The 26,139-nt window shown below is 43.5% G+C and overlaps 1 protein-coding gene across 1 annotated transcript; it reads left to right on the forward strand.

Moving 5' to 3' along the window:
• On the forward strand, positions 1 to 25,816 carry mak16 (MAK16 homolog). Its single transcript, XM_083643972.1, has 10 exons — positions 1 to 156; positions 5,175 to 5,227; positions 10,638 to 10,744; positions 14,549 to 14,613; positions 15,098 to 15,249; positions 17,485 to 17,539; positions 19,710 to 19,784; positions 20,701 to 20,805; positions 23,829 to 23,894; positions 24,251 to 25,816. Exons 1-10 carry the CDS (start codon positions 142 to 144, stop codon positions 24,464 to 24,466), a joined length of 909 nt encoding a protein of 302 aa, XP_083500098.1. The 5' UTR covers positions 1 to 141; the 3' UTR covers positions 24,467 to 25,816.
• The last annotated feature ends 323 nt before the right edge of the window (positions 25,817 to 26,139 follow it).

The raw sequence follows: 26,139 nt of genomic DNA on the forward strand, positions 1-26,139 counted from the left end.
CATGTGGCTTCAGAGACAGAAGAGCCCCGTCAGAACATGACACTCATTCTATAGTCATTTATTAATGAACACATTTTATATTACAGAAACAAACAGTGCGCGCGTCCAGGAGGCTGTGGACAGATCTGAGAGGAATCCAACATGCAGCACGACGACGTGAGTCAGTCTGTGCACTTTAAATAAGCTGCTCGTGTGCTAACACCTGATGCTAATGCTACCAGTGGCTTTAAATGCATCTTTCCAGGTCATTACTTAACGTTCAGTGTGGAGGTGCCGTCTATAAATGACCAGTAACGAGCGCTATTGTCTCTGCCTTCACTTCAGAGTGTACCGTTAGAGACTCGAGAGATCAGTAGGATAGATAATTTGTAAAGCTAACGCTAGCTAGCAAGAGCTGCTGGCTGATGACGTCACGTGCCGTGCGTGCTTGTCAAGCCACACACCAAACTCCATTCAGAAACGTGTGCGTTTTAAAGCCGCATCCTTTATTAGACAGCAAAGATACTCGCAATGAATCAAGACTCTGTACAACTTTAGTGAGGTTTTCTATCGGTTAACATGAACATTTGCCCATGAGCAAGGCAGTATTGACTGGACAGATTTGTGAATGGATTTTAAACGACGCTGTTTATGCAGGGTTGCCAACTTTGGGTACCTGGCTGGAGTGATATTTTGATAGCATGGCCTTAATCATGCATTATGCCACTTAACCCTTTTACACCCAAGCCTGAAACAGTCCGCCTGGATATAGAAAATGTCTTTGGAGTAACTGCTTGTCCCCCTTTTTTCACAATCACTTCAACTTTCATTGTCTGGAGTTATTTACATTTCACAGTAGCCTATGTCTTGAGTGTGTAATAACAGTTTAAATGGAAGAGAAACAAAAAAACGAAGATTGATTTGAGAGGTTTTTAGTATGGAAAGCAATATAATTCACACTGTGACATCATCAGGGATGTCATAAAAAAAACGTTCACAACTTTTAGATGAAAAGAAAAGAATTACTGCACATCATATTGAAAGATAAGATAAAAGATAAGATAAAATATAAATGTAATTGACTGCATGACATCCACCACCCACCACAGGAATATAGTGGGGGTTACCCCAAGTAAATTCAGCTTTTGAAATTAGGCTGAGAGCACCTTGGATAGCCTATCCACCTCGGCATTTACTATATATATTGCTATTACTCCTGCTAGGTCATTATATTGAGAAGTATTATTACAATGAAGTTGATAGTTTTCGTTTTAGTGAAGTCTATCCACTGTATATTTACTGAAAAAGTATTTCACAGTACTTACAATGGCGTGGCGTCAACGTGTTCGTCTTCACTCTCACTGAATTTGCGAGGTGGCTTTGTCCTTCTGCCTGACTGCCTCGGCATGTTGACGCTCAAAAGTTGTCAAAACTAAACTAAAACGACACAAAACACTGAAAGACAACGGACAAACACTGAAATAAAACGAATAAAACAGTGATAAATCCTGCCTCCACTTCCCTGTTTTCTGCTTGCGTGGTGACGTCCTTCTCTGCGGAGTACCGTAATACCATGTCTATGGGAAGAAAGCGCAGCTTCTTTTCTTCCTGGAACCGTTTACAGTTTTTTTTTAATATCTAGGAGTTACGGTAACGGTAATCAGCTCACATTCATAGATTGAAATACTAAATCAAATAAGAATATAATGCATGCAGGTCATGAAACAATGTAGATTTCTATATTATATGCTACATATCCATATTTATAGTTTACATTTCATAGCCTACTTCCATATAGAGCTTAACACCATCAATTAAATCTGCTCCTAATCACATCTGCAAATATAAACAATTCAGATGTGTATTTAAATCCAAGGCCATTTGCATAGCATCTCGCTTATACCTAAATGGTGAATGCAAATATCGATCGTCTCGTGCGGGCGTGCACTTGTCGCACGGTGTTGCAACAATAATGGGTTGCGCTCTCGTGTGTGCGTGTGCGTGATAGCCTACAACTTTATTCATAACTTTCCACTTCAAAGGAATCGCACCGGACTCACTCACGTTTGATCCGACGTGGAGTTTGATGAGCAGGGATCGCATGTGGCAGGGAGCTTTGTTTGTTACACTGATAAATAAATAGCGGACAGGACTAAATCCTCTCATGCGCTTCAGCGCAGCAACGTGAAGGATTTTCGCTGCACTCGCTGTCCTTTTATACGCACGCATGCGAGAGGGTCGGAAAGAGAGAGAGAGAGAGAGTGCACTGCTCTGCTCTGCTCTGGAGGACATGTGGCGACCGCAGCCAGTCACTGTTAACCCATTGATACCTGACGCAGCATTTGTGTGTGTATCCCTTTAAGACCGCGTGACGCGGTTCGCGGTCTTAAAGGGATACACACACAAATGCTGCATCAGGTATCAATGGGTTAATTGGCGTGAGAATTGTTTGGGCAGAGTGAAGCGCGTGAGATTGAAGGTGAGAGAGTGTGTCACACGCCAGAAACGTGTGAGTTGGCAACCCTGGTTTATGTCAACAAGTAACTTTGTGCTTGTGTAACGGCAGAGAGACGTATTACACAAGTATGACCTGCTCACTTTAATGTGCTGACTGAATACAGTCTCATAACATTTACGCTTTCCTGTCAGCCAAAACTGTTTAACCAGCATCAAATTAATTACTACTCGATTACAATTAATTAATTAATAATCAACTTTAGTGATCGAGTCTGTCTGGTTTCCAGGATTTTTGCCTCTTTGCATTTAAAGGTCCAATCTGAAAGTTCTGGCGGGAAAAAGTGTTTTCTATTACATGCTCAGAAAGTCTTATTTGAACTGTATGACATATGAAATAAAAGGCAGACTTATCTTGAATTACATGCCTATGTTTTTAAACAAGTTAATAATAATAATAATAATAATAATAATAATAATAATAATAAAACAAGTTAACCTGGTCATGCTAATCCAGTTTCAATAGTCTGAATTGAACTAATATGAAATAAAAAGGCAGACTTATCTTGAATCACAGGCAGAGCATATGCTTCAGCTTGTTAAACAAGTAAAACTGGTCAGGCTAATCCAGTTTCAACAATCTGAATTTAATTTGTAACCTTGATGAAGACCTTGTCGGTCGAAACCGGTCGGTTTTTTAATTGTTAATTGTTCTACATGTAAAGCCATGCAATAATAAAGGCTTTTTAACTTTAAATTAACTACCGTAAATTCCGGACTATAAGCCGCGGCTTTTTCCCCGTTTTTTGGCCTTTTTTGCCCCCTGCGGCTTATATAACGGTGCGGCTTATCTATGGATGTTGGTATGAGGCAGAACGAGAGCAAGACAGACATTATGAGAGCGAGACCCTGATTGGATGATGTTGCAAAAAATGTGCCTCGCGACCTGATTGGAGCACTGTGCCACTACTCTCTCTCAGCCACTACGGTAAAACACCCTCCCTCCTCCCTCGCTCCGGGGGGAAAAAGGCAGCGATTGAGCCTGAAAGACAGTCTGAATGAAATTGAATGTAACATTCCCAATTCTATGTATTACATTCTAAAAAACTAACAGCAACATTTTGGAAGGCTAAGCCACACAACTAGCTCGTTGTAATCTAACATCATGCTTCAAAAGATGGAGAACTGGCTGTGTTACGACGATGGCGGCGATTGAGCCTGAAAGCCATGTCTGAGACAGTAGCGAGACAGGAACAACAACAGCAGCAGCAGCAAAGGATCATGCACAAACCCGAGACGAAAGGGACTGTCCGTCAGGGCGCGGACGACTGTGTCAGCAACTCCCTCCCGACTACCAGGAGAAAATTACAAACTTCGGCGAATTCACACAAAGAAAGATCAAGGAATATTCCATCGGACCGGAGCAGATCATAAATATGGATGAAGTGCCTTTGACGTTCGACCTGCCTCTCACTAGGACTGTTAACAAGAAAGGTGAATCGTCCATCACGTTGAGAACCACAGGTCACGAGAGAACGAATTTCACTTGTGTTCTTGGCTGCACAGCATCTGGAGTAAAGCTCCCGCCGATGGTGATTTTTAAGCATCTCACAATGTGTGATTTTGTCTGGGGATTAGTGACCTGACTTTTGTTTTGTTGAAATGTTAATAAATGGGAGCTTCCCCAAACAGCCATCTCTTTCCCGACAATCCCCTCTGTGCACGAAGCCTTACATATGGTAATTAAACATCAAAACACCCGCGGCTTATAGTCCGGTGCGGCTTATATAAGAAAAAAAAGTCACCTTTGAAGGTGCGGCTTATAGACCGGTGCGCCTTATAGTCCGGAATTTACGGTAGTTTTTCTTGCTCCACGTACGAGTGCCTGAAGCCTGCCTTTTGCTCCAATATGATGAACCCTTTCTTCAAGAGCACCTACGTTCATTTTCCTTGAGACACCAGAACAATCCTCAGAGCACACCACCACCTCTGTTCACAATCTGAATTTAACTCAAATGAAATATGAAATGAAAACGCTACTTCCTGGTATGCTTTTTAGTTAAACTGGTCATAACTTGTAATTAAACCGGGGCCATGCTAATCCAGTTCCAATCATCTGAATTGAACTAAAATTAAATATGAAATGAAAAGGCAGACTTCTCTTGAATTACAGGCAGAGCATATGCTTCAGCTTGTTAAACAAGTAAAACTGGTCAGGCTAATCCAGTTTCAATAATCAGAATTTAACTCAAATGAAATATGAAATAAAAACGGTACTTCCTGGTATGGCTCGTGTGCCCTTCAAAATAAAAGCGTTTTTTTTTTTGGCAATTTAAAAAAAATTAATTAATTTTTTTTTTTTTTTTGCCAATGTCCGCGACCCAATCAAAACGGTACCGCGACCCACCTTTGGGTCGCGACCCACCAGTTGAGAAACGCTGCACTAATCCGTCCAGAATCCTTCCCGGCTGTCTCGAGGCTGATCTGGCTGATAAATTGTCCAGGTTGCCGTTTTCATGTGACTTTTATCAGATAACGTTACAAAGCAACAAACACCTCTGCTGTCATTCATTGTGTTTAGCCAAGCAGGCGGAGGCAGCTGCTGGGCGCATGCAAGTACGGTGCCTGCTGCCTGCCTGCTGCCTGCAGTTCCCCTAACAGCCACCGGTGTCAGTAATAGTTAGAATTTACAGATAGGACCTTTAATCCGTGTGTGTGTGTGTGTGTGTGTGTGTGCTCAGGTGATCTGGGACCTCGTTGGTGGGAACAAGGGGGTCTGCTCCTTCAAAGTAAAGTAAGTCTAAACTCATACAAATGGTTACTAGGGATGCAACGAATATAGAGTTTGATGCTGCGATTATAGTTTGTCTGAGGAGAAATCACGGTTTCACGATTATTATGCAGCATTAATTTATTTCACAACACTACAGATAATTCATGGCGATCTCGTCCATGTTCGTATGTGTTTACATGATACATTCACGTTACTGTTGTTGGTCTGAATCTCTTTTTTATTTAGTTGTTTTTATTTCAGCTTTATTTCACCAGGCAAGTCATTAAAGGGGCCCTATTATGCATTTCTTAATTTTGTATCATATATATGTTGTTACAATCTTGGATGGTCATATTAAACATGGGCTAAGCTTCAAATAAATATGTGAAAGTGTTTTAATGTTACCCCCATGAACCCCCCCCTCGCGCCTATGAACTCTCGTAGACGAGATGACATGGATTTATGCCGATTTTGTGCGAGAACCATAGTTTTGGTGACGTCAGGTAGGACTTGTTACCCTGGCAACAAAGCGTTGCGGCAGGCTGGCGCGCAGCGCGCGCACGCCCTCTAGCCCCCACCCTTCCCTGTGTTGACATTTCTCCAGTACACTGCCGACCGACACGACAGTAGCGCTGCTAATTTCCACTCGTCTCGGCCGTATCTGCCTTTTCACTTTCACACAAAACAAGGAGACGACTTGGAAGTGAGCCAGGATGTAGGACTGAAGTGGTAAGTTCTGAAAATATGTGTCTCATTCCAGCATCGGTTGTACCTAGCAGCTAGGAAGCGCTAACGTTACTTACCACCGGCTGGGTAACGTTAGCACTTGCTATTAGCCTAGCAGCACAGCTGCCTTTCATAGACATGAACAAACGATGAATGACGAAGGCACACATTTTCAGAACTTGTAACGTTAGTCCAACTTGCTGACTTCTCCAAGCCCTCATTTTGGTTTGGTCCGTGTAGCCTTTGCTAGGAGAGGCACACTATAGTCACAAGCATTTGGGAAGTTAGCTAACTAGCTACATTAGCTGTTGTGTTGTGGCTTGAGTGTGAAGCTCGCCGGGCAGGGCGGGGAGCTGTAAAACAATTATATAAACGAGCAAGGGATTGTCAAAATGAATCTGACCATCGATAACAAATGTGACTTGGGCGTAAACAAGCAAGGCTATCAATTGATATATCAACATCCCCCTAGCTATCTATCCCCTAGCTCCGCTCGGCCCGGGCTGTGCCGAGACATTTCCTTCGGCGGCTGGCCGAGCAGGGCATCACGTTCCGCAGCCAAACACAAAAACTCCTCGCGCTGCCCTCCTGCCTCCTGGAGTATTTTCCGGAGGGTGGGGGTTCTTAAAGGGACAGGACCTAAAACAGAGCGTTTCATACAGAGGCTGAACTGAAGGGGGCAGTGAGAGCCAGTACAAGATAAACTGAGTTTTTTCAACTATGAATGATGCAATAAGTTACTCTACTGGAGGCCAACAATAAAATAATAATACATTATATTAGCAAAATATGGGCCCTTTAAGAACAAATTCCTATTTACAATGACAGCCTGGAAAGTGACAAGAGCTACTTGAGGGAAGGAAGTGGACTAGAAAGAAAAAAACAAACAAAAAACAAGGGAGACCTGGCCAAGATAGCCGGATTAAAAGTTAACTCTTCAACAAGGAGTTATTTCTGCTCCACAGTACCAAAATGTCCCTTTAGCTTCCACAGTACCATAACGTCCCTTTAGCTTCCACAGTACCATAACGTCCCTTTAACTTCCACAGCACCATAATGTCCCTTTAACTTCCACAGCACCATAATGGCCCAATAGCTTCCACAGCACCATAATGTCCCTTTAACTTCCACAGTACCATAATGTCCTTTTAACTTCCACAGTACCATAATGTCCCTTTAACTTCCACAGCACCATAATGTCCCTTTAACTTCCACAGCACCATAATGTCCCTTTAACTTCCACAGCACCATAATGTCCCTTTAACTTCCACAGTACCATAATGTCCCTTTAACTTCCACAGTACCATAATGTCCCTTTAACTTCCACAGCACCATAATGTCCCTTTAACTTCCACAGTACCATAATGTCCCTTTAACTTCCACAGCACCATAATGTCCCTTTAACTTCCACAGCACCATAATGTCCCTTTAACTTCCACAGTACCATAATGTCCTTTTAACTTCCACAGTACCATAATGTCCCTTTAACTTCCACAGCACCATAATGTCCCTTTAACTTCCACAGCACCATAATGTCCCTTTAACTTCCACAGCACCATAATGTCCCTTTAACTTCCACAGCACCATAATGTCCCTTTAACTTCCACAGCACCATAATGTCCCTTTAACTTCCACAGCACCATAATGTCCCTTTAACTTCCACAGCACCATAATGTCCCTTTAACTTCCACAGTACCATAATGTCCCTTTAACTTCCACAGTACCATAACGTCCCTTTAACTTCCACAGTACCACAACGTCCCTTTAACTTCCACAGTACCATAACGTCCCTTTAACTTCCACAGTACCATAATGTCCCTTTAACTTCCACAGTACCATAATGTCCCTTTAGCTTCCACAGTACCATAATGTCCCTTTAACTTCCACAGTACCACAATGTCCCTTTAGCTTCCACAGTACCACAATGTCCCTTTAACTTCCACAGTACCACAATGTCCCTTTAACTTCCACAGTACCACAATGTCCCTTTAGCTTCCACAGTACCATAATGTCCCTTTAGCTTCCACAGTACCATAATGTCCCTTTAACTTCCACAGTACCATAATGTCCTTTTAACTTCCACAGTACCATAACGTCCCTTTAGCTTCCACAGTACCATAATGTCCCTTTAACTTCCACAGTACCATAATGTCCTTTTAACTTCCACAGTACCATAATGTCCCTTTAACTTCCACAGTACCATAATGTCCCTTTAAATTCCACAGCACCATAATGTCCCTTTAACTTCCACAGCACCATAATGTCCCTTTAACTTCCACAGTACCATAATGTCCCTTTAACTTCCACAGCACCATACTGTCCCTTCATAATGTCCCTTTAACTTCCACAGTACCACAATGTCCCTTTAACTTCCACAGTACCATAATGTCCCTTTAACTTCCACAGTACCACAATGTCCCTTTAGCTTCCACAGTACCATAATGTCCCTTTAGCTTCCACAGTACCATAATGTCCCTTTAGCTTCCACAGTACCATAATGTCCCTTTAACTTCCACAGTACCATAATGTCCTTTTAACTTCCACAGTACCATAACATCCCTTTAGCTTCCACAGTACCATAATGTCCCTTTAACTTCCACAGTACCATAATGTCCTTTTAACTTCCACAGTACCATAATGTCCCTTTAACTTCCACAGTACCATAATGTCCCTTTAACTTCCACAGCACCATAATGTCCCTTTAACTTCCACAGCACCATAATGTCCCTTTAACTTCCACAGTACCATAATGTCCTTTTAACTTCCACAGTACCATAATGTCCCTTTAACTTCCACAGTACCATAATGTCCCTTTAACTTCCACAGCACCATAATGTCCCTTTAACTTCCACAGCACCATAATGTCCCTTTAACTTCCACCGTACCATAATGTCCCTTTAACTTCCACAGCACCATAATGTCCCTTTAACTTCCACAGTACCATAATGTCCCTTTAACTTCCACAGTACCATAATGTCCCTTTAACTTCCACAGTACCATAATGTCCCTTTAACTTCCACAGTACCATAATGTCCCTTTAACTTCCACAGTACCAAAATGTCCCTTTAACTTCCACAGCACCATAATGTCCTTTTAACTTCCACAGTACCATAATGTCCCTTTAACTTCCACAGTACCACAACGTCCCTTTAACTTCCACAGTACCATAACGTCCCTTTAACTTCCACAGTACCATAACGTCCCTTTAACTTCCACAGTACCATAACGTCCCTTTAACTTCCACAGTACCATAATGTCCCTTTAGCTTCCACAGTACCATAATGTCCCTTTAACTTCCACAGTACCACAATGTCCCTTTAGCTTCCACAGTACCATAATGTCCCTTTAACTTCCACAGTACCACAATGTCCCTTTAACTTCCACAGTACCATAATGTCCCTTTAACTTCCACAGTACCACAATGTCCCTTTAGCTTCCACAGTACCATAATGTCCCTTTAGCTTCCACAGTACCATAATGTCCCTTTAACTTCCACAGTACCATAATGTCCTTTTAACTTCCACAGTACCATAACGTCCCTTTAGCTTCCACAGTACCATAATGTCCCTTTAACTTCCACAGTACCATAATGTCCTTTTAACTTCCACAGTACCATAATGTCCCTTTAACTTCCACAGTACCATAATGTCCCTTTAACTTCCACAGCACCATAATGTCCCTTTAACTTCCACAGCACCATAATGTCCCTTTAACTTCCACAGTACCATAATGTCCCTTTAACTTCCACAGCACCATACTGTCCCTTCATAATGTCCCTTTAACTTCCACAGTACCATAATGTCCCTTTAACTTCCACAGCACCATAATGTCCCTTTAACTTCCACCGTACCATAATGTCCCTTTAACTTCCACAGCACCATAATGTCCCTTTAACTTCCACAGTACCATAATGTCCCTTTAACTTCCACAGTACCATAATGTCCCTTTAACTTCCACAGTACCATAACGTCCCTTTAACTTCCACAGCACCATAATGTCCCTTTAACTTCCACAGTACCATAATGTCCCTTTAACTTCCACAGTACCATAATGTCCCTTTAGCTTCCACAGTACTATAATGTCCCTTTAACTTCCACAGTACCATAATGTCCCTTTAGCTTCCACAGTACCATAACGTCCCTTTAACTTCCACAGCACCATAATGTCCCTTTAACTTCCACAGTACCATAACGTCCCTTTAATTTCCACAGCACCATAATGTCCCTTTAACTTCCACAGTACCATAATGTCCCTTTAACTTCCACAGTACCATAATGTCCCTTTAACTTCCACAGTTCCATAATACCTATACCTGTACCATACCTGTTTTTCTAAGAAAAGAAAAGACAATCAAAAATTAAAATGAAAAGACTCGAGACTCGACTGGGACTTGAGATATAGTGACTTGACTACAGCACTGCTGATATGTAGAGTGAAACACAATATGAGGTCACATGATCACTGCTGATATGTAGAGTGAAACACAACATGAGGTCACATGATCAGGATGGTTTTAACTAGGCTATATCACTAGTCACAGTAATACAAATATCTCTCTGTCTCTCCTCTCTTTCTGTCTCTCCCTCTCTCCTCTCTGTCTCTCCTGCTCTCTCGCCTTCTCCCTTTCTCCGTCTCTCTTTCTCTGTCTCTCTTTCTGTCTCTCTTTCTGTGCACCCCCGTCCCCCCTCTTTGTTTCTCTCTCCAGGACGAAGAGTGGGAACTTCTGTCGTAATGAGTATAACGTCACAGGCCTATGTAACCGCTCGTCGTGTCCGCTGTTGAGCCAGTACGCCACCATCAGGGAGGAGAAAGGTATGACCGCGCCTCCTCAGGGAGTTTAGTGAGGTGACCGCACCTCCTCAGGGAGTTTAGTGAGGGCTGGTCCAGATGGAGGGAAACAGGGAGTTAGTTAGTTATTCCCTGAGGAAGATAGGCCATCGACAAAAACCCTCCATCCACTCCGGTCTTGTGCCCTTCGGTGCTCAAATTCTGTCATGGAAAATGTTAAGGAAATTGATTTAATTACTCCTCTAAAATCACAGGCAGGTGGTTCCTCCTTCAGTTCTTAATGGGCCTGAAAATTCAAACACAACCCGACCTGCCCAGCCGAACCAGACCCGACCAATTAGCATAAATTGTCAGCCCTAGTCGTGCTCGGGCTGAAACAGAACTCTAGTTGCAGTAGGTGCAGAGAGAGCAATAGTACTTCCTGTGTGATACCTACCTGATCTCTCTCTCTCTCTCTTTCTGTGTGATACCTACCTGATCTCTCTCTCTCTTTCTGTGTGATACCTACCTGATCTCTCTCTCTCTCTCTCTCTCTCTTTCTGTTTGATACCTACCTGATCTCTCTCTCTCTCTTTCTGTGTGATACCTACCTGATCTCTCTCTCTCTTTCTGTGTGATACCTACCTGATCTCTCTCTCTCTCTCTTTCTGTGTGATACCTACCTGATCTCTCTCTCTTTCTGTGTGATACCTACCTGATCTCTCTTTCTGTGTGATACCTACCTGATCTCTCTCTCTCTTTCTGTGTGATACCTACCTGATCTCTCTCTCTCTCTCTCTCTTTCTGTTTGATACCTACCTGATCTCTCTCTCTCTCTTTCTGTGTGATACCTACCTGATCTCTCTCTTTCTGTGTGATACCTACCTGATCTCTCTCTCTCTTTCTGTGTGATACCTACCTGATCTCTCTCTCTCTCTCTCTCTCTTTCTGTTTGATACCTACCTGATCTCTCTCTCTCTCTTTCTGTGTGATACCTACCTGATCTCTCTCTCTCTTTCTGTGTGATACCTACCTGATCTCTCTCTCTCTCTCTTTCTGTGTGATACCTACCTGATCTCTCTCTCTCTCTCTTTCTGTGTGATACCTACCTGATCTCTCTCCCTCTCTCTTTCTGTGTGATACCTACCTGATCTCTCTCTCTCTCTCTTTCTGTGTGGTACCTACCTGATCTCTCTCTCCCTCTCTCTTTCTCTTTCTGTGTGATACCTACCTGATCTCTCTCTCTCTCTCTCTCTCTTTCTGTGTGGTACCTACCTGATCTCTCTCTCCCTCTCTCTTTCTGTGTGGTACCTACCTGATCTCTCTCTCCCTCCCTCTCTCTTTCTGTGTGGTACCTACCTGATCTCTCTCTGTGTGATACCTACCTGATCTCTCTCTCTCTCTTTCTGTGTGATACCTACCTGATCTCTCTCTCTCTCTTTCTGTGTGATACCTACCTGATCTCTCTCTCTCTCTTTCTGTGTGATACCTACCTGATCTCTCTCTCTCTCTTTCTGTGTGATACCTACCTGATCTCTCTCTCTCTCTTTCTGTGTGATACCTACCTGATCTCTCTCTCTCTCTCTCTTTTTGTGTGATACCTACCTGATCTCTCTCTCTCTCTCTCTTTCTGTGTGATACCTACCTGATCTCTCTCTCTCTCTTTCTGTGTGATACCTACCTGATCTCTCTCTCTCTCTCTCTTTCTGTGTGATACCTACCTGATCTCTCTCTCTCTCTTTTTGTGTGATACCTACCTGATCTCTCTCTCTCTCTTTTTGTGTGATACCTACCTGATCTCTCTCTCTCTTTCTGTGTGATACCTACCTGATCTCTCTCTCTCTCTCTTTTTGTGTGATACCTACCTGATCTCTCTCTCTCTCTCTTTCTGTGTGATGCCTACCTGATCTCTCTCTCTTTCTGTGTGATACCTACCTGATCTCTCTCTCTTTCTGTGTGATACCTACCTGATCTCTCTCTCTCTCTCTCTTTCTGTGTGATACCTACCTGATCTCTCTCTCTCTCTTTCTGTGTGATACCTACCTGATCTCTCTCTCTCTCTTTCTGTGTGATACCTACCTGATCTCTCTCTCTCTCTTTCTGTGTGATACCTACCTGATCTCTCTCTCTCTTTCTGTGTGATACCTACCTGATCTCTCTCTCTCTCTTTCTGTGTGATACATACCTGATCTCTCTCTCTCTCTCTTTTTGTGTGATACCTACCTGATCTCTCTCTCTCTTTCTGTGTGATACCTACCTGATCTCTCTCTCTCTCTCTCTCTCTTTTTGTGTGATACCTACCTGATCTCTCTCTCTCTTTCTGTGTGATACCTACCTGATCTCTCTCTCTCTCTCTCTCTCTTTCTGTGTGATACCTACCTGATCTCTCTCCCTCTCTCTCTCTCTTTCTGTGTGATACCTACCTGATCTCTCTCCCTCTTTCTCTCTCTTTCTGTGTGATACCTACCTGATCTCTCCCTCTCTCCCTCTCTCTCTCTCTTTCTGTGTGATACCTACCTGATCTCTCTCTCTTTCTGTGTGATACCTACCTGATCTCTCCCTCTCTCTCTCTTTCTGTGTGATACCTACCTGATCTCTCTCTCTTTCTGTGTGATACCTACCTGATCTCTCTCTCTTTCTGTGTGATACCTACCTGATCTCTCTCCCTCTCTCTCTTTCTGTGTGATACCTACCTGATCTCTCTCTCTCTTTTTGTGTGATACCTACCTGATCTCTCTCTCTCTTTCTGTGTGATACCTACCTGATCTCTCTCTCTCTCTCTCTCTTTCTGTGTGATACCTACCTGATCTCTCTCCCTCTCTCTCTCTCTTTCTGTGTGATACCTACCTGATCTCTCTCCCTCTCTCTCTCTCTTTCTGTGTGATACCTACCTGATCTCTCCCTCTCTCTCTCTTTCTGTGTGATACCTACCTGATCTCTCCCTCTCTCTCTCTCTTTCTGTGTGATACCTACCTGATCTCTCTCTCTTTCTGTGTGATACCTACCTGATCTCTCTCTCTTTCTGTGTGATACCTACCTGATCTCTCTCTCTTTCTGTGTGATACCTACCTGATCTCTCTCTCTCTTTCTGTGTGATACCTACCTGATCTCTCTCTCTCTCTTTCTGTGTGATACCTACCTGATCTCTCTCTCTCTCTTTCTGTGTGATACCTACCTGATCTCTCCCTCTCTCTCTCTCTTTCTGTGTGATACCTACCTGATCTCTCTCTCTTTCTGTGTGATACCTACCTGATCTCTCTCTCTTTCTGTGTGATACCTACCTGATCTCTCTCTCTCTCTGTGTGATACCTACCTGATCTCTCTCTCTCTTTCTGTGTGATACCTACCTGATCTCTCTCTCTTTCTGTGTGATACCTACCTGATCTCTCTCTCTCTCTTTCTGTGTGATACCTACCTGATCTCTCTCTCTCTCTCTCTCTTTTTGTGTGATACCTACCTGATCTCTCTCTCTCTTTCTGTGTGATACCTACCTGATCTCTCTCTCTCTCTCTTTTTGTGTGATACCTACCTGATCTCTCTCTCTCTTTCTGTGTGATACCTACCTGATCTCTCTCTCTCTCTCTCTTTCTGTGTGATACCTACCTGATCTCTCTCCCTCTCTCTCTCTCTTTCTGTGTGATACCTACCTGATCTCTCTCCCTCTCTCTCTCTCTTTCTGTGTGATACCTACCTGATCTCTCCCTCTCTCCCTCTCTCTCTTTCTGTGTGATACCTACCTGATCTCTCCCTCTCTCCCTCTCTCTCTCTCTTTCTGTGTGATACCTACCTGATCTCTCTCTCTTTCTGTGTGATACCTACCTGATCTCTCTCTCCCTCTCTCTCTCTCAGGTCAGTGTTTCCTCTACATGAAGGTGATTGAGCGAGCGGCATTCCCGGCCAGGATGTGGGAGAAGGTGAGACTCACTCCATCTGCTGGACACACGCCAAACTTATTTTCCCTCACTATCGGCAGTTTTATTATTCCCCAGTTCTTTCTCTCCCCTTTTTTTTTTATTTGAATTGAGGGGTTAGGGTAAAAAATATGTATATATAGTTTTGGATGACTTGGCTCTCTCAGACAGCCTCTTAGACATGTTTCTCAAAGTGAAGTTGTGAGGCGAAGTAAGGGTCCCACGCAAGACCGACCCCCCTCTCAAAACACCCCAAATTGAAAACTGAATAATTTCTGTAAGCCTATTTTACACTTTCTTTCTACAATAATTAGGCACCCCCCCCCCCCTTTTTTTTTTTTACATTTTCAGCCAAAATGTTCAGCCAAAAACTTGTATTACCAAATTCTGTCATTCCATCTGTGTTTTCTGGATTGCGGGAAATTACATTACGTCAATTACATTACGGGAAAAATATGGTCCTGTGTGTGTGCGTGTGTATACACAGGTGAAGCTGAGTAAGAACTATGAGAAGGCATTGGAGCAGATTGATGAGCAGCTGATCTACTGGCCTCGCTTCATCAGACACAAATGTAAACAGCGCTTCACCAAGATCACCCAGTACCTGATCCGCATGCGCAAGCTGGTCCTCAAGAGACAGTGAGTACTGTGCTCATACCATTACCCTATTTCCTCTAATAGAAGAGACAGTGTGAGTACTGTGCTCATACCATTACCCTATTTCCTCTAATAGAAGAGACAGTGAGTACTGTGCTCATACCATTACCCTATTTCCTCTAATAGAAGAGACAGTGAGTACTGTGCTCATACCATTACCCTATTTCCTCTAATAGAAGAGACAGTGAGTACTGTGCTCATACCATTACCCTATTTCCTCTAATAGAAGAGACAGTGAGTACTGTGCTCATACCATTACCCTATTTCCTCTAATAGGCAATTAAAAGCCTGGAAAAAGTTTTCAGACCTTGTTGAATGTCTATAAGCCCACATGAGCAAATGCAACCTGCTGTAAATAAGGTTGGATTGACTCAGCAGAGCAAATCTATCGCTCTGACTCAGAGCAGACATTGAACTGGCTTGTTATTGCCGAACTGGCTTGTTCGGTTATTATTCTTATCAACCTGAGCGTTTCACAGTACATGCATCCCCCCCCCCCCCCACCACAATAATAACGTTACAGACACTGTCTCAGACAGTAAACGTGTACGAGTTACAGAGTATATTGAGCTTTGAAAGCTAGGAATGTGAGTCTTACTCTCATGCACCCATAAGCCTAACGTTAACGTTTCCTCAGTCACCATCATCTCCTGTAAACACACTTCTCCCATCAAATCTAAACAGCTACATTATTATTATTATTATTATTATTATTATTATCATGGTTAATGCATAGAATAATGCAGTTGAATGAGGTCTCTGACATACTGCTCTCACTATAGCCTACCAGTCGCTACTGAAATCTATACTGCATGTATTTTTCTATTTCATAACAAAAAAAACATGTAACTGTACTGGCTAAGATAACCATCTTATATTAGATGTACAGTATAATGTTATATTCGATTTTCAATGTGCATGAATGGATAATGGAAATATAGGCTACTTGATTTTTTTACCCAAATACTAAAAATATTCATTATTATATTTAAATCGTATTTTAGCGAATGAAAATAAATAAATAATAATAATCTGCATTATATATCGGCCATCAGCCGCCCTGCTCTCTAAATATCGGCATCGGCCATAGAAAAACTCCTATCGGTCGACCTCTACACCAGTGTTTCTCAAACAGTGGTCCGTGCCCCCTACTGGTCCGCGAGTAGATATTTTTTTGCTTTTTTTACACCTCCCACTATACAATCCACTTTCTGGGAAACGGAAGGTCAGATCGCGATGCCTATTAAAGACTATGTATTTTTTCACCCCGAATCCAACGCCTTCACCCCTGAGTCTACGAGTTAAGAATATACAGCCATTTAACACTTATTTGAACACAAAAACATAACTGAATGCACCTTCAAGATGGCAACAGCCTATTTGACTTTGGCAACATTGTGCATTTATTGAACTTGGAAAAAACTTTCTTTGAACTTTGAATATACTAGGGATCTCACGTGCTATGTGCGCTCGATTCCCAGGCTCGCCCACCACGCGGGCTCGCTAGCTCGGCCGCTGCGTGGCCTCGCCCGTCCTGCAGCTCGCCGAGCTGGCCCTGCAGCTCACATTCGCAGCTCGACTGCTGCGCGGCCTTGGCTTGGCTTGGCTGCTGTGTGGCCAATGAGACCAGCATCACTGATTTATGACATCACTGATGCTGTCACAGTGGGATTTATGACATCACTGATGATGTCACAGTGGGATTTATGACATCACAGTGGGACAGAGAAACAGACAGAGCACTAGCTCCCATTTATATGATGATGATGATTTGAAATGAAAAGATGAAATAAATGTAAAAAAAAAAAAAAGGTAAATGGACGAACTAAAATAAATAAATATATATATACCATATATATATATATATATATATATATCGGTTATCTTGTTTTCATAATTGTGGGAAGCCTTAAATGTGATTAATTGTACAGCCTTAATGCTATTTGTCATTTAATTAGCCTGTAATTTGTCATTTACAGTTGAAGTAGTAGACCTATTGTTTTTGGGGATGTTTGGGGAGTTAGGTGGTCCCTGAGTTTTTTTTGATTGGTTAAGTGGTCGTTGGTCTGAAAAAGTTTGAGAAACACTGCTGCTCTACACACTATATAGTCCACTATTGCTGTATTATGGAATGGTTTCCAACAGGGCAAGTGAGTCCTGGGCTCACACTCTGTGTGTGTGTGTGTGTGTGTGTGTGTGTGTGTGTGTGTGTTTCAGGAGGAAGCTGGTTCCTCTTAGCAGGAAGGTGGAGCGGAGAGAGAAGAGGAAGGAGGTGAGTGCTGCACACACACAGACACACTCACACACACGCGCACAAAGAGACACAGCACTTCACGCAGCTTGAGTCCAGCTGGATAAGACCAGGGTTCTTCGGGGTTGCTGGAAATCCTTGAAAACACTTCATAACACTTTGGATTTTAATGTGGTCTTTTCAAGATTTGAAAAGTGCTTGGATTTTGAATAAAGTGCTTGAAACTGCTTGAAATTGTAATTGCATTACTTCCATCATAAATGGCTATCTAAATTTTAGGGCATCCAGGTAGTGTCGATTCCCTGCCTACCAACACGAGGGTCACAGGGTCGAGCCCCCGGTGGGTTATGTGTCCTTGTCGCTGCGCTAGCGCCTCCTCTGGTCGGTCGGGGCACCTGTTCGGGGTAAGGGGAACTGGGGGGAATAGCGTGATCCTCCCACGCGCTATGTCCTGCCGGTGAAACCCCTCGCTGTCAGGTGAAACGAAGTGGCTGGCAACTGCACATGTATCGGAGGAAGCATGTGCTAGTCTAGAACTCTCCCCAGATCATCAGAGGGGGTGGAGCAACGACCAGGACAGCAGGGGGAATTGGCCAAGTACAATTGGGGAGAAAATGGGAAGGAAATCAGAAAAAAGAAGAAGAATCAAAACAAGTAAATGGCTATCTGACTGAATAGATTGATTTGTAGATAAAGCAATAAAATAAGTCGGAGACTAAACTCTTTTGCCTTTTGGACAAAATGAAGACGACTCTGCTCGAGCCTTGTGAAAAAAGTGATAGAATCATTTTGAGTAGATATGTGTAATATAAATGTCATTTACCACAGCTGTAAGTTGCTAGAAAAGTTGGAAAATGCACCTTGAGGAGTGCTTGAATTGACTTTGGAAAAGGTGTAGGAACCCTGTCAGATGAAGCTTCACGTGACGCGTACAGATAGATGATGTCCAGATGTGATGTTACTGTCAGCTGCTCATATGATGCTGTTTCCGCATGGAGGTCGAGGTTAACTCATTGAGTGCCAAGGACGTCTTTCGACGTCCAATTAAATAGTGACGTAGAGTGCCAAGGACGTCTTTCGACGTCCAATGCGTTTTTTGACGGTGGGACGTCGATCAAAGCCTTCTGCATCTCCTGTACAAATATTGTAGCTATTGGAGGTCTATAACCTATTTTACAGAACCCTTAGGTGGCGACAGTGCTCTCCACATTACAGAAAGACAGAGAAAAACAGAGAAGAAGTCGTTGGGGAAACGGAAATCGCATCGCATCCGTATGCATCGATATGCTGAAGCATAACGTTAGCTGTGCCTGCAGCAGCCAATCTGCTCCCACAATTGAGCTCCTCCGTGTCCGCTGCGACAGCACATCCGCATGATCAGCCGTGGAGTTGTTATTATTCTCAACTGGAAGCATGCGAGCCGGTGACAAACACACGCGGAACGCTGTAAAAAAGCTGGATGTCGCGCACCCTTCACTGTGCACAGCAAACTCAGCAGAGAGCCACCAGAGACACTCCCATACGGAGGAGGAGTGTGCAGTTGAGGGGTGGGAGGGGGGGGGGGGGCACGCAGAGCAGCACACAACACTGACCCAGACAGACCCAGACAGCAGGACAGGATTGGCAAACGCAAGCCAGAATATCCGATGCCCACCAGCAGCAAATCAAGAAGCTGCAACCAGCAGCGCACGCAGGGGCCAGCGCTGCTGGTTGCAGCTAAAAATATTATTCTGCCAAACAAAATTCCCTGGCCTTCACTGTTTTATTGGAGGAAATTATTTTTGAGGTGTGACTACATCAGAAAATTAGCTTCAGAGTCAGTGATGTGTTTGAAATGTTTAATTTCACAAAAGGGTCATTATCTCAGCTTCTAGAAAAAAACGTCTGTTTTTGGTTAAATCAAGCTATCTTCTCCGGCTGATAACTAAAGAACGGAAAATTATATCAATAAACCTGTTTTTGCTGATGATAGAAGAGAGTCTCATCGTTCTTTTTGCGTGTTCAGTGTTTACATAGTAATATCACACAATATTCTGTGGGCCTCAAGAAATCACTGAAAAAAGCTCTGAAACTCTGGCACTGGGAGCGTCCGTTCTCCAAAAGTGGCTGGCACTCAATGAGTTAAAGGTCAATTGACGTGTTTGTGTTTTGTCTGTGTCGTTTGTGTGTGTGTGTCATGTGTGTGTTGTAGGAGAAAGCTCTGATCGCCGCTCAGCTGGAGAACGCCATCGAGAAGGAGCTGCTGGAGAGGCTGAAGCAGGGCACGGTACTGCTTCACTTTAACACTGCTCTGTGTCCACTTCACTGTGTTAGCTGCAGTAGAAGAAGCTTCACTGTGTTAGCTGCAGTAGAAGAAGCTTCACTGTGTTAGCTGCAGTAGAAGAAGCTTCACTGTGTTAGCTGCAGTAGAAGAAGCTTCACTGTGTGAGCTGCAGTAGAAGAAGCTTCACTGTGTTAGCTGCAGTAGAAGAAGCTTTACTGTGTTAGCTGCAGTAGAAGAAGCTTCACTGTGTTAGCTGCAGTAGAAGCTTCACTGTAGCATCAGAAGTCATATTTTTATGACATTAGAATTGTCGGCGATGCACAAATTGCTCACAAAAGCTCAAATACAACAAAATGTGAAAACACACAAGTCAAGCCAAACTTTATCAAATGCACACTTATGAACAATGACATTCTTAGAAAAAGGCAAGCAGCAACTTTAAGAAAAACAAAATCTCTCATATTAAAAAACAACACACAAATAATGGCAAATAATAGCACAAAATAAAAACATATTAAAACATTAACAGCAGTTCTAGAGCCAGTAAGGATGGGCAATATGGACAAGAGAAGAATAAGATGATTAATTATGATATATAAAGTAGTGCCAGTGGGTAGCCTATGTACAATTATGTACTGTATGTTTATGTATATACATTTGTTGTACATTTAAGATTCAAGTGAATTGTTTCCAAAAGAGACTGGAGGAAATGTCTCGTGGGTTGGTTGGCTGTCCTGTGGGTGAATGAACACAAACTGGGTTACTCTGCAGTCACATGACCAGCCAGCCAGCATTTTCTGTGTTGGTTTAAACTAGTGATTTAAACGTGTGTGTGTTGGTTTAAACTAGTGATTTAAACGTGTGTGTGTTGGTTTAAACTAGTGATTTAAACGTGTGTGTGTGTGTGTGTGTGTTTCAGTACGGAGACATCTATAACTTCCCGGTCCATGCCTTCGACAAAGCTCTGGAGCAGCAGGAGGCCGAGAGTGAGTCAGAGTCTGAAGAGGAGGAGGAGGAGGATGAGGTGAGGAAGATTTACACACCGCTGCAGATCATTCATAAACGCACAGAGGCTGAGTCAGCTTGTTGTGTGCCTAGAGATCCATTTCGGGCGATAATATGATTTCTGCAATGCAGAAAATACAGATCAAATCATGGAATTTGTTAGCAAAAATTGAATCAGTTTTCCATAATTGGGCTGAAATTGATTGAAAAAAAGGGCCAGGCCTAATTATCAAAATCAAAAGGAGACCTAATTATCGTAAGTTAGTAACCTAAATGATTTCTTAATTGTAAAAATAGGCCTAGAGAAATTATTCCGTTTTCGATTGTGGTGTTTTGAGAGGGGGGTTGGTCTTGCATGGGACCCTTATGTCACCTCACAACTTGGTTTTCACTTTGAGAAACATGTTGAAGAGGCGGAGTCTGAGAGAGCGGAGTTATCAAACAAACAAAATTGATCCTAACCCCTAATAAACAAAACAAAAATTGAATTCGTAAAAAAATAAAACGGATTTCATATGGCCCTATATTAGGGGTGTCACGGTACACAAAAGTCACGGTCCAGTACGTACCTCGGTTTTGGGGTCACGGTTCGGTACGAATATGGTACGGTACAACGGGGAAAAAGCAACAAAAAATGTATTTTTTATTTGGAACCTTGGGCATTCATTTTGAACAGGCAGTACTAGTGCTCCACCTAGTGTCACAAACTGGTACAGCATGGCCCTGTTTCAAGCAGTAAACAGTAAATTAACAGTGAACATACACACTCTTGCATTAGGTTATATTTTATGTAGGGCTGGCTCGGTCACAATGTCACAATCAGCTACAAGGCTGAAAAGCATTTAGTTATAAAAATACAAAAATAGAATAAAACAATAAAACTTGTGCAAATTGAGTATTTCAATTTGTTCATTTCTTATTTCCCACTCACTGTCGATGTAGTGTGCGCTCACGGTGAGGTAGCTTTCAGTAGCACGGGACGTCCATCCATCAGTTGTCAATGGAACGGCGGGTGCAGTGGACAGGCCGTGCTCAGTCACTGCTCATGTGCGCTTGTACAGACGTGGGACCACGGTTCCGCTCATGTGTGAACGGCACCTTGTAAGGAGGCTCGAGTACCTTTAATAAATGCCTGAAGCCGGCTTGCTCTACCACTGCATATGGGCGCATATCCATGGAAATGTAGACGCCAATCGCCTCTGTAATCTTCTTGTGTCGGTCTGTGTTGGCATTCAGAGGATGGTTAAAAGCAACGGGGAGAAGCAGTTGTCCCGTTTTCTTTACCCCGTCTCCGGTGAGCGGTGCATCTGGGTGGTGTCGCCTGAGATGCGTCAGCATGTTGGAGGTGTTTCCACCGACGTACCCAACAACGCCGACACACCGTCTTTGTTCGCTCAATCTCTCGCACTCACTCTCCCACACCGCTGATTTAAAAGAAGCGGCTCTTCAAGCTCTTGCATCCCGCCTGCCTCGCCTCTCGCCATAGCGTTAGTTAAAGTGACTGACAAAATGGACGGCTTTCTCGTGTTGCTTTCGCGTGTCTTCTTCTGTGGCGTTTAATGGCGTTCAAACAGCGTTCGTTTAGGTGCTTTACTGCCACCTTCTGGATTCGGCGTATTCGCCGCGGAGCTCCACGTACCGAACCGTGATGCCCGTACCGTGAAGTCACGGGACGAATACATGTACCGCCACAGCCCTACCCTATAGAAACAGAGTTGACTGAGGCAGCTTGTTGTGGTGTAGCTGGAGATGGATTCAGTAACGTTCTCAGTTAGCGTAGCTACATGCTAGTTTGTCTTGACTCACCAGTGCAGAGAGGTTGTGTTACATCGCTTTCTTTTTCACTCAACAACAACTCACAAGGATTTTTTTAACGATTGTTTTTAATTGATGTCCGAGCATAAACACGCCCCAATTCAAACACAATCCTCTGGTCGTTAGGGGCGCCTGTTCGGAGGGAGGGGAACTGGTTGGAATAGCGTGAACCTCCCACGTGCTATGTCCTACCAGTGAAGCTTCCCCTGTCAGGTGAAAAGAAGCGGCTGGCTAACTGCCCATGTCTCGGAGGAAGCATGGCGCCAGTTTCGGCTCTCCCCAGATCGGCAGAGGGTGGAGCAGCAACCAGGATAAATAAATTAAATTAGCACTAGTGGGGGATAAAAATGGGATAAAAAAAAACGGGAAAAATATATATATATAAAAAAACAAACACAAAAAACAGTGGATATACTAATGCTCACATCACTGTTAAGTGCTTTCAATTCTCAGATGAAGGCGGCCGGTAGATAACAACAATATCCTATTCTTACCTTTTCTTCCATCAGTTTAAAGTTGAGCAAATATTCCCAGCTGAGCTTGTGAAGTTGAATTAGCCTAAAGCAAGTTGGATCAAGGCGTGTCAATCAGCTGCAGGCTGCTTTTAATAACATGATCATGGTCGTTGACATAACGTTAGACCCGCTTGGCTTTCAGAAAATACTTTTGAAGGTTACATTCATGTCTCATCTCTCTCTCTCTCTCGTGAGCCGCTGACCGAGGCACACATCCAATCAGAGCGCACGCATCATAATCGTAGCCTAAATGTAACAGTTGTTTGTTCATTGCATAAGGGAGGCTATATAACATAGCATACACATGATCAAAAATATTCACTTAGGCTGGCTATTTCAAAGATGTGTGGCATTTCTATTTGAGCCTAATTACAATTCAAATTGTGTTTAGAGGGAGATCATTCTTGGTGTCCGGGAGATTTCACTTTGTCGGAATTTGATTAATTTTAACGGGAAAAAGTCCAGCAATTAGCGGATAACGGAAACTGGCAGCCCTGTTTCCAACGGCCCTGGGCTCTACTAACCCTGGGCTAGTAGAACTGCAGTGTGAATTGCATGTCCCTGGGTTCAGGTTAAGCTGGGTTAGCAAATGTGTGTGTGTGAAAAGGGGCTAAGTTAGCCCTATTCTTAACCCAGGGCTAAGATAGCCCCTGGCTAAGAGCATGCAGTGTGAAAAGGCCTTTTGTGTGTAACATGTCTGCGCCGCTCGCAGGACGTCGGGAAGAAGGAGTTTGTTGCCGAGGACGAGGTGGAGGAGAGCGACCTGAGCGACTTCGAGGTAAACCAATGACTCGCAGAGTCCCATCACCTGAGCTAACATGACACATCACCTGAGCTAACATGACATCACCTGAACTAACATGACATCACCTGAGCTAACATGACACATCACCTGAGCTAACATGACACAATGTTTGGAACCTGGAAAGTCCCTTGTTGTGATGCTTTTAAATGTCCATGTTATTCTCTTCTTTTCTTTTATTTTCCTGTCAACCATTTTATGTGAAGCACTTTGAATTGCCTCTGTGTATGAAATGTGCTATACAAATAAACTTGACTTGACTTGACTTGAACTCACACTCACTCTCCCTACCCGTGTCTCTCTCTCCTTGCCCCCACCTCTCTCTGTCTCAGGACATGAACAACTTGAAGGCGAGCAGCGACGAAGAAGAGCAAGATGAGGAAGAGGAGTCGTCAAGTGAAGAAGAGGAGGAGATGGAGGTGGAGGCGGAGGTGAAGGCCTCCACCTCTAAAGGCAACGCCCCGGTTGGCGGCAGGAAGCGGCGAGCGTACGTGGAGATCGAGTACGAGCAGGAGACACAGCCGGCCGCCAAGAGCCGCAGCACGTAGGGCTGAGAGGCGAGGGGTTCAGCCCGCGACCCCACGCCAGGCCCTGGACTCTGCCGCACGGGGACACATGCCTTCTCGTAATCTGATTGGCCGAAAGGCTTTGAATGTGTTGAGCTCGTTGGCTTCAGTTAAAGTGACATTTTTACGCTTTCCTCATGACGACGTTGGTGTTTTCTTTTTCTCTGAATAGTAAACACACACACATTTCCACTGTCTACCATTGAGATGTTGTCTCTCCGACCCGAACCTGTCCTATTCCTATCGTCAGATATGATTTGGTCCAGAAGTCCATGACTGACTGTATTGATGATGTCTGTATGTCTGTGTGTCTGTATTATAGGTAGACTGATAACAGAGAAACTAGGATCAAAAACAGTCATTCTTCTACATTCTAGAGTGCCTAAGTCTCGCCATCGCCAGATTGCCCATGGGGTTTAAGGAAGTGAATTCCCCATTAATTTTTCCATTGACGAGTGAAATGCTATATGATCGTGATCCCGCACCCGACATGTTGCTTTGACTTGGAACAGAACATTTGTGTGGTGCTCTGTGAAAACCCTTCACATTGTTGGTAATGAGCCAAAGGAGGTTGAAAATTAGTTTTGCAGCTATTTTGGGTTTTGGAGTGATTTGGTTACTTTCATCACGATAGTACATCATGGTGAATTATTTTCATAAAATAGGGATTTTTTTTTTCTATTATTTTTGGTGGAATGCCACTGTAGAAAATACAATGTTGTGGAATGTTTTAAGCCATTTTCTCACGTTTTACTTTTAGACAACAGATTAAAATAGTCATAACTTTTGATCTGAGAGAGCCATCTCAGTCATTCAAAAAGTTATATAGAGGGGCGATTTTCTAATTTCTGGAAATATCAGAAAATTTTAATGTGAAATTCCCACCATGTGAACGGTTTTTGCAGGCTGCCACACATTTTGCCTATGTAGAAATGAAAATACATATGTCGGAGGAAGTGGGCTATACCTCACCCATATAAACGTGGATATGTTATGAGAGAGTTGTTGGTTCAATCCCTGCATCAGATGAAATGTTCACAGCTGCTGACTGTAAGATAGCAGCAGGTTGATTATGCTTTATCACCAGTAGTTCGAACACGTCAATAAGCTGATATAGGAGACTGGACAGTCTCTGGCTCTAGCTCAGTCAGATAAAGAGCTCCTTGGTGTGTTGCAGTTCACTGGTTCAAACCCTACTGGTCTCTTTACACTTTCAAATCAGATGCCAAAGCTCAAACTGAGAACTGTCAGATTTATTTCTCTACGCCTGGTGGCCGCGCAATTCTATGCTCTCAAACTAACTTGGCATGTGAGTAAAAGTTCAGCTGTCTCTGGTTTCCTCTCATAAGCCCTGCTCATGTCTCTGGAGGTTTGGGGGGGAAGGGGGAGGCCAGGCACCCCCTGGCTCCAGGGTGGTGGTGGTGGAGGAGCGGGAATCGAACCGGCCACCTGCTGGCTGCCACATCTCTGGTCGACAAATCCATTGCCCCACCAGCTCCCCTTCACTCTCGCAGCTCTTCTCTGAGTGTTTTTTTTCTTTCCTCTGCCTGTTACCATTCAAAAGTAACTGAAGCTCGAACCCACGACCCCAAAACTGACTGAGGCTCGAACCTACAACCTCAAACCTGACTGTGCCTTGAACCCCCAACCTCAAA

The sequence above is a fragment of the Poromitra crassiceps genome (assembly GCF_964638095.1).
Source record: "Poromitra crassiceps genome assembly, chromosome: 10".
NCBI lineage: Eukaryota > Metazoa > Chordata > Actinopteri > Beryciformes > Melamphaidae > Poromitra > Poromitra crassiceps.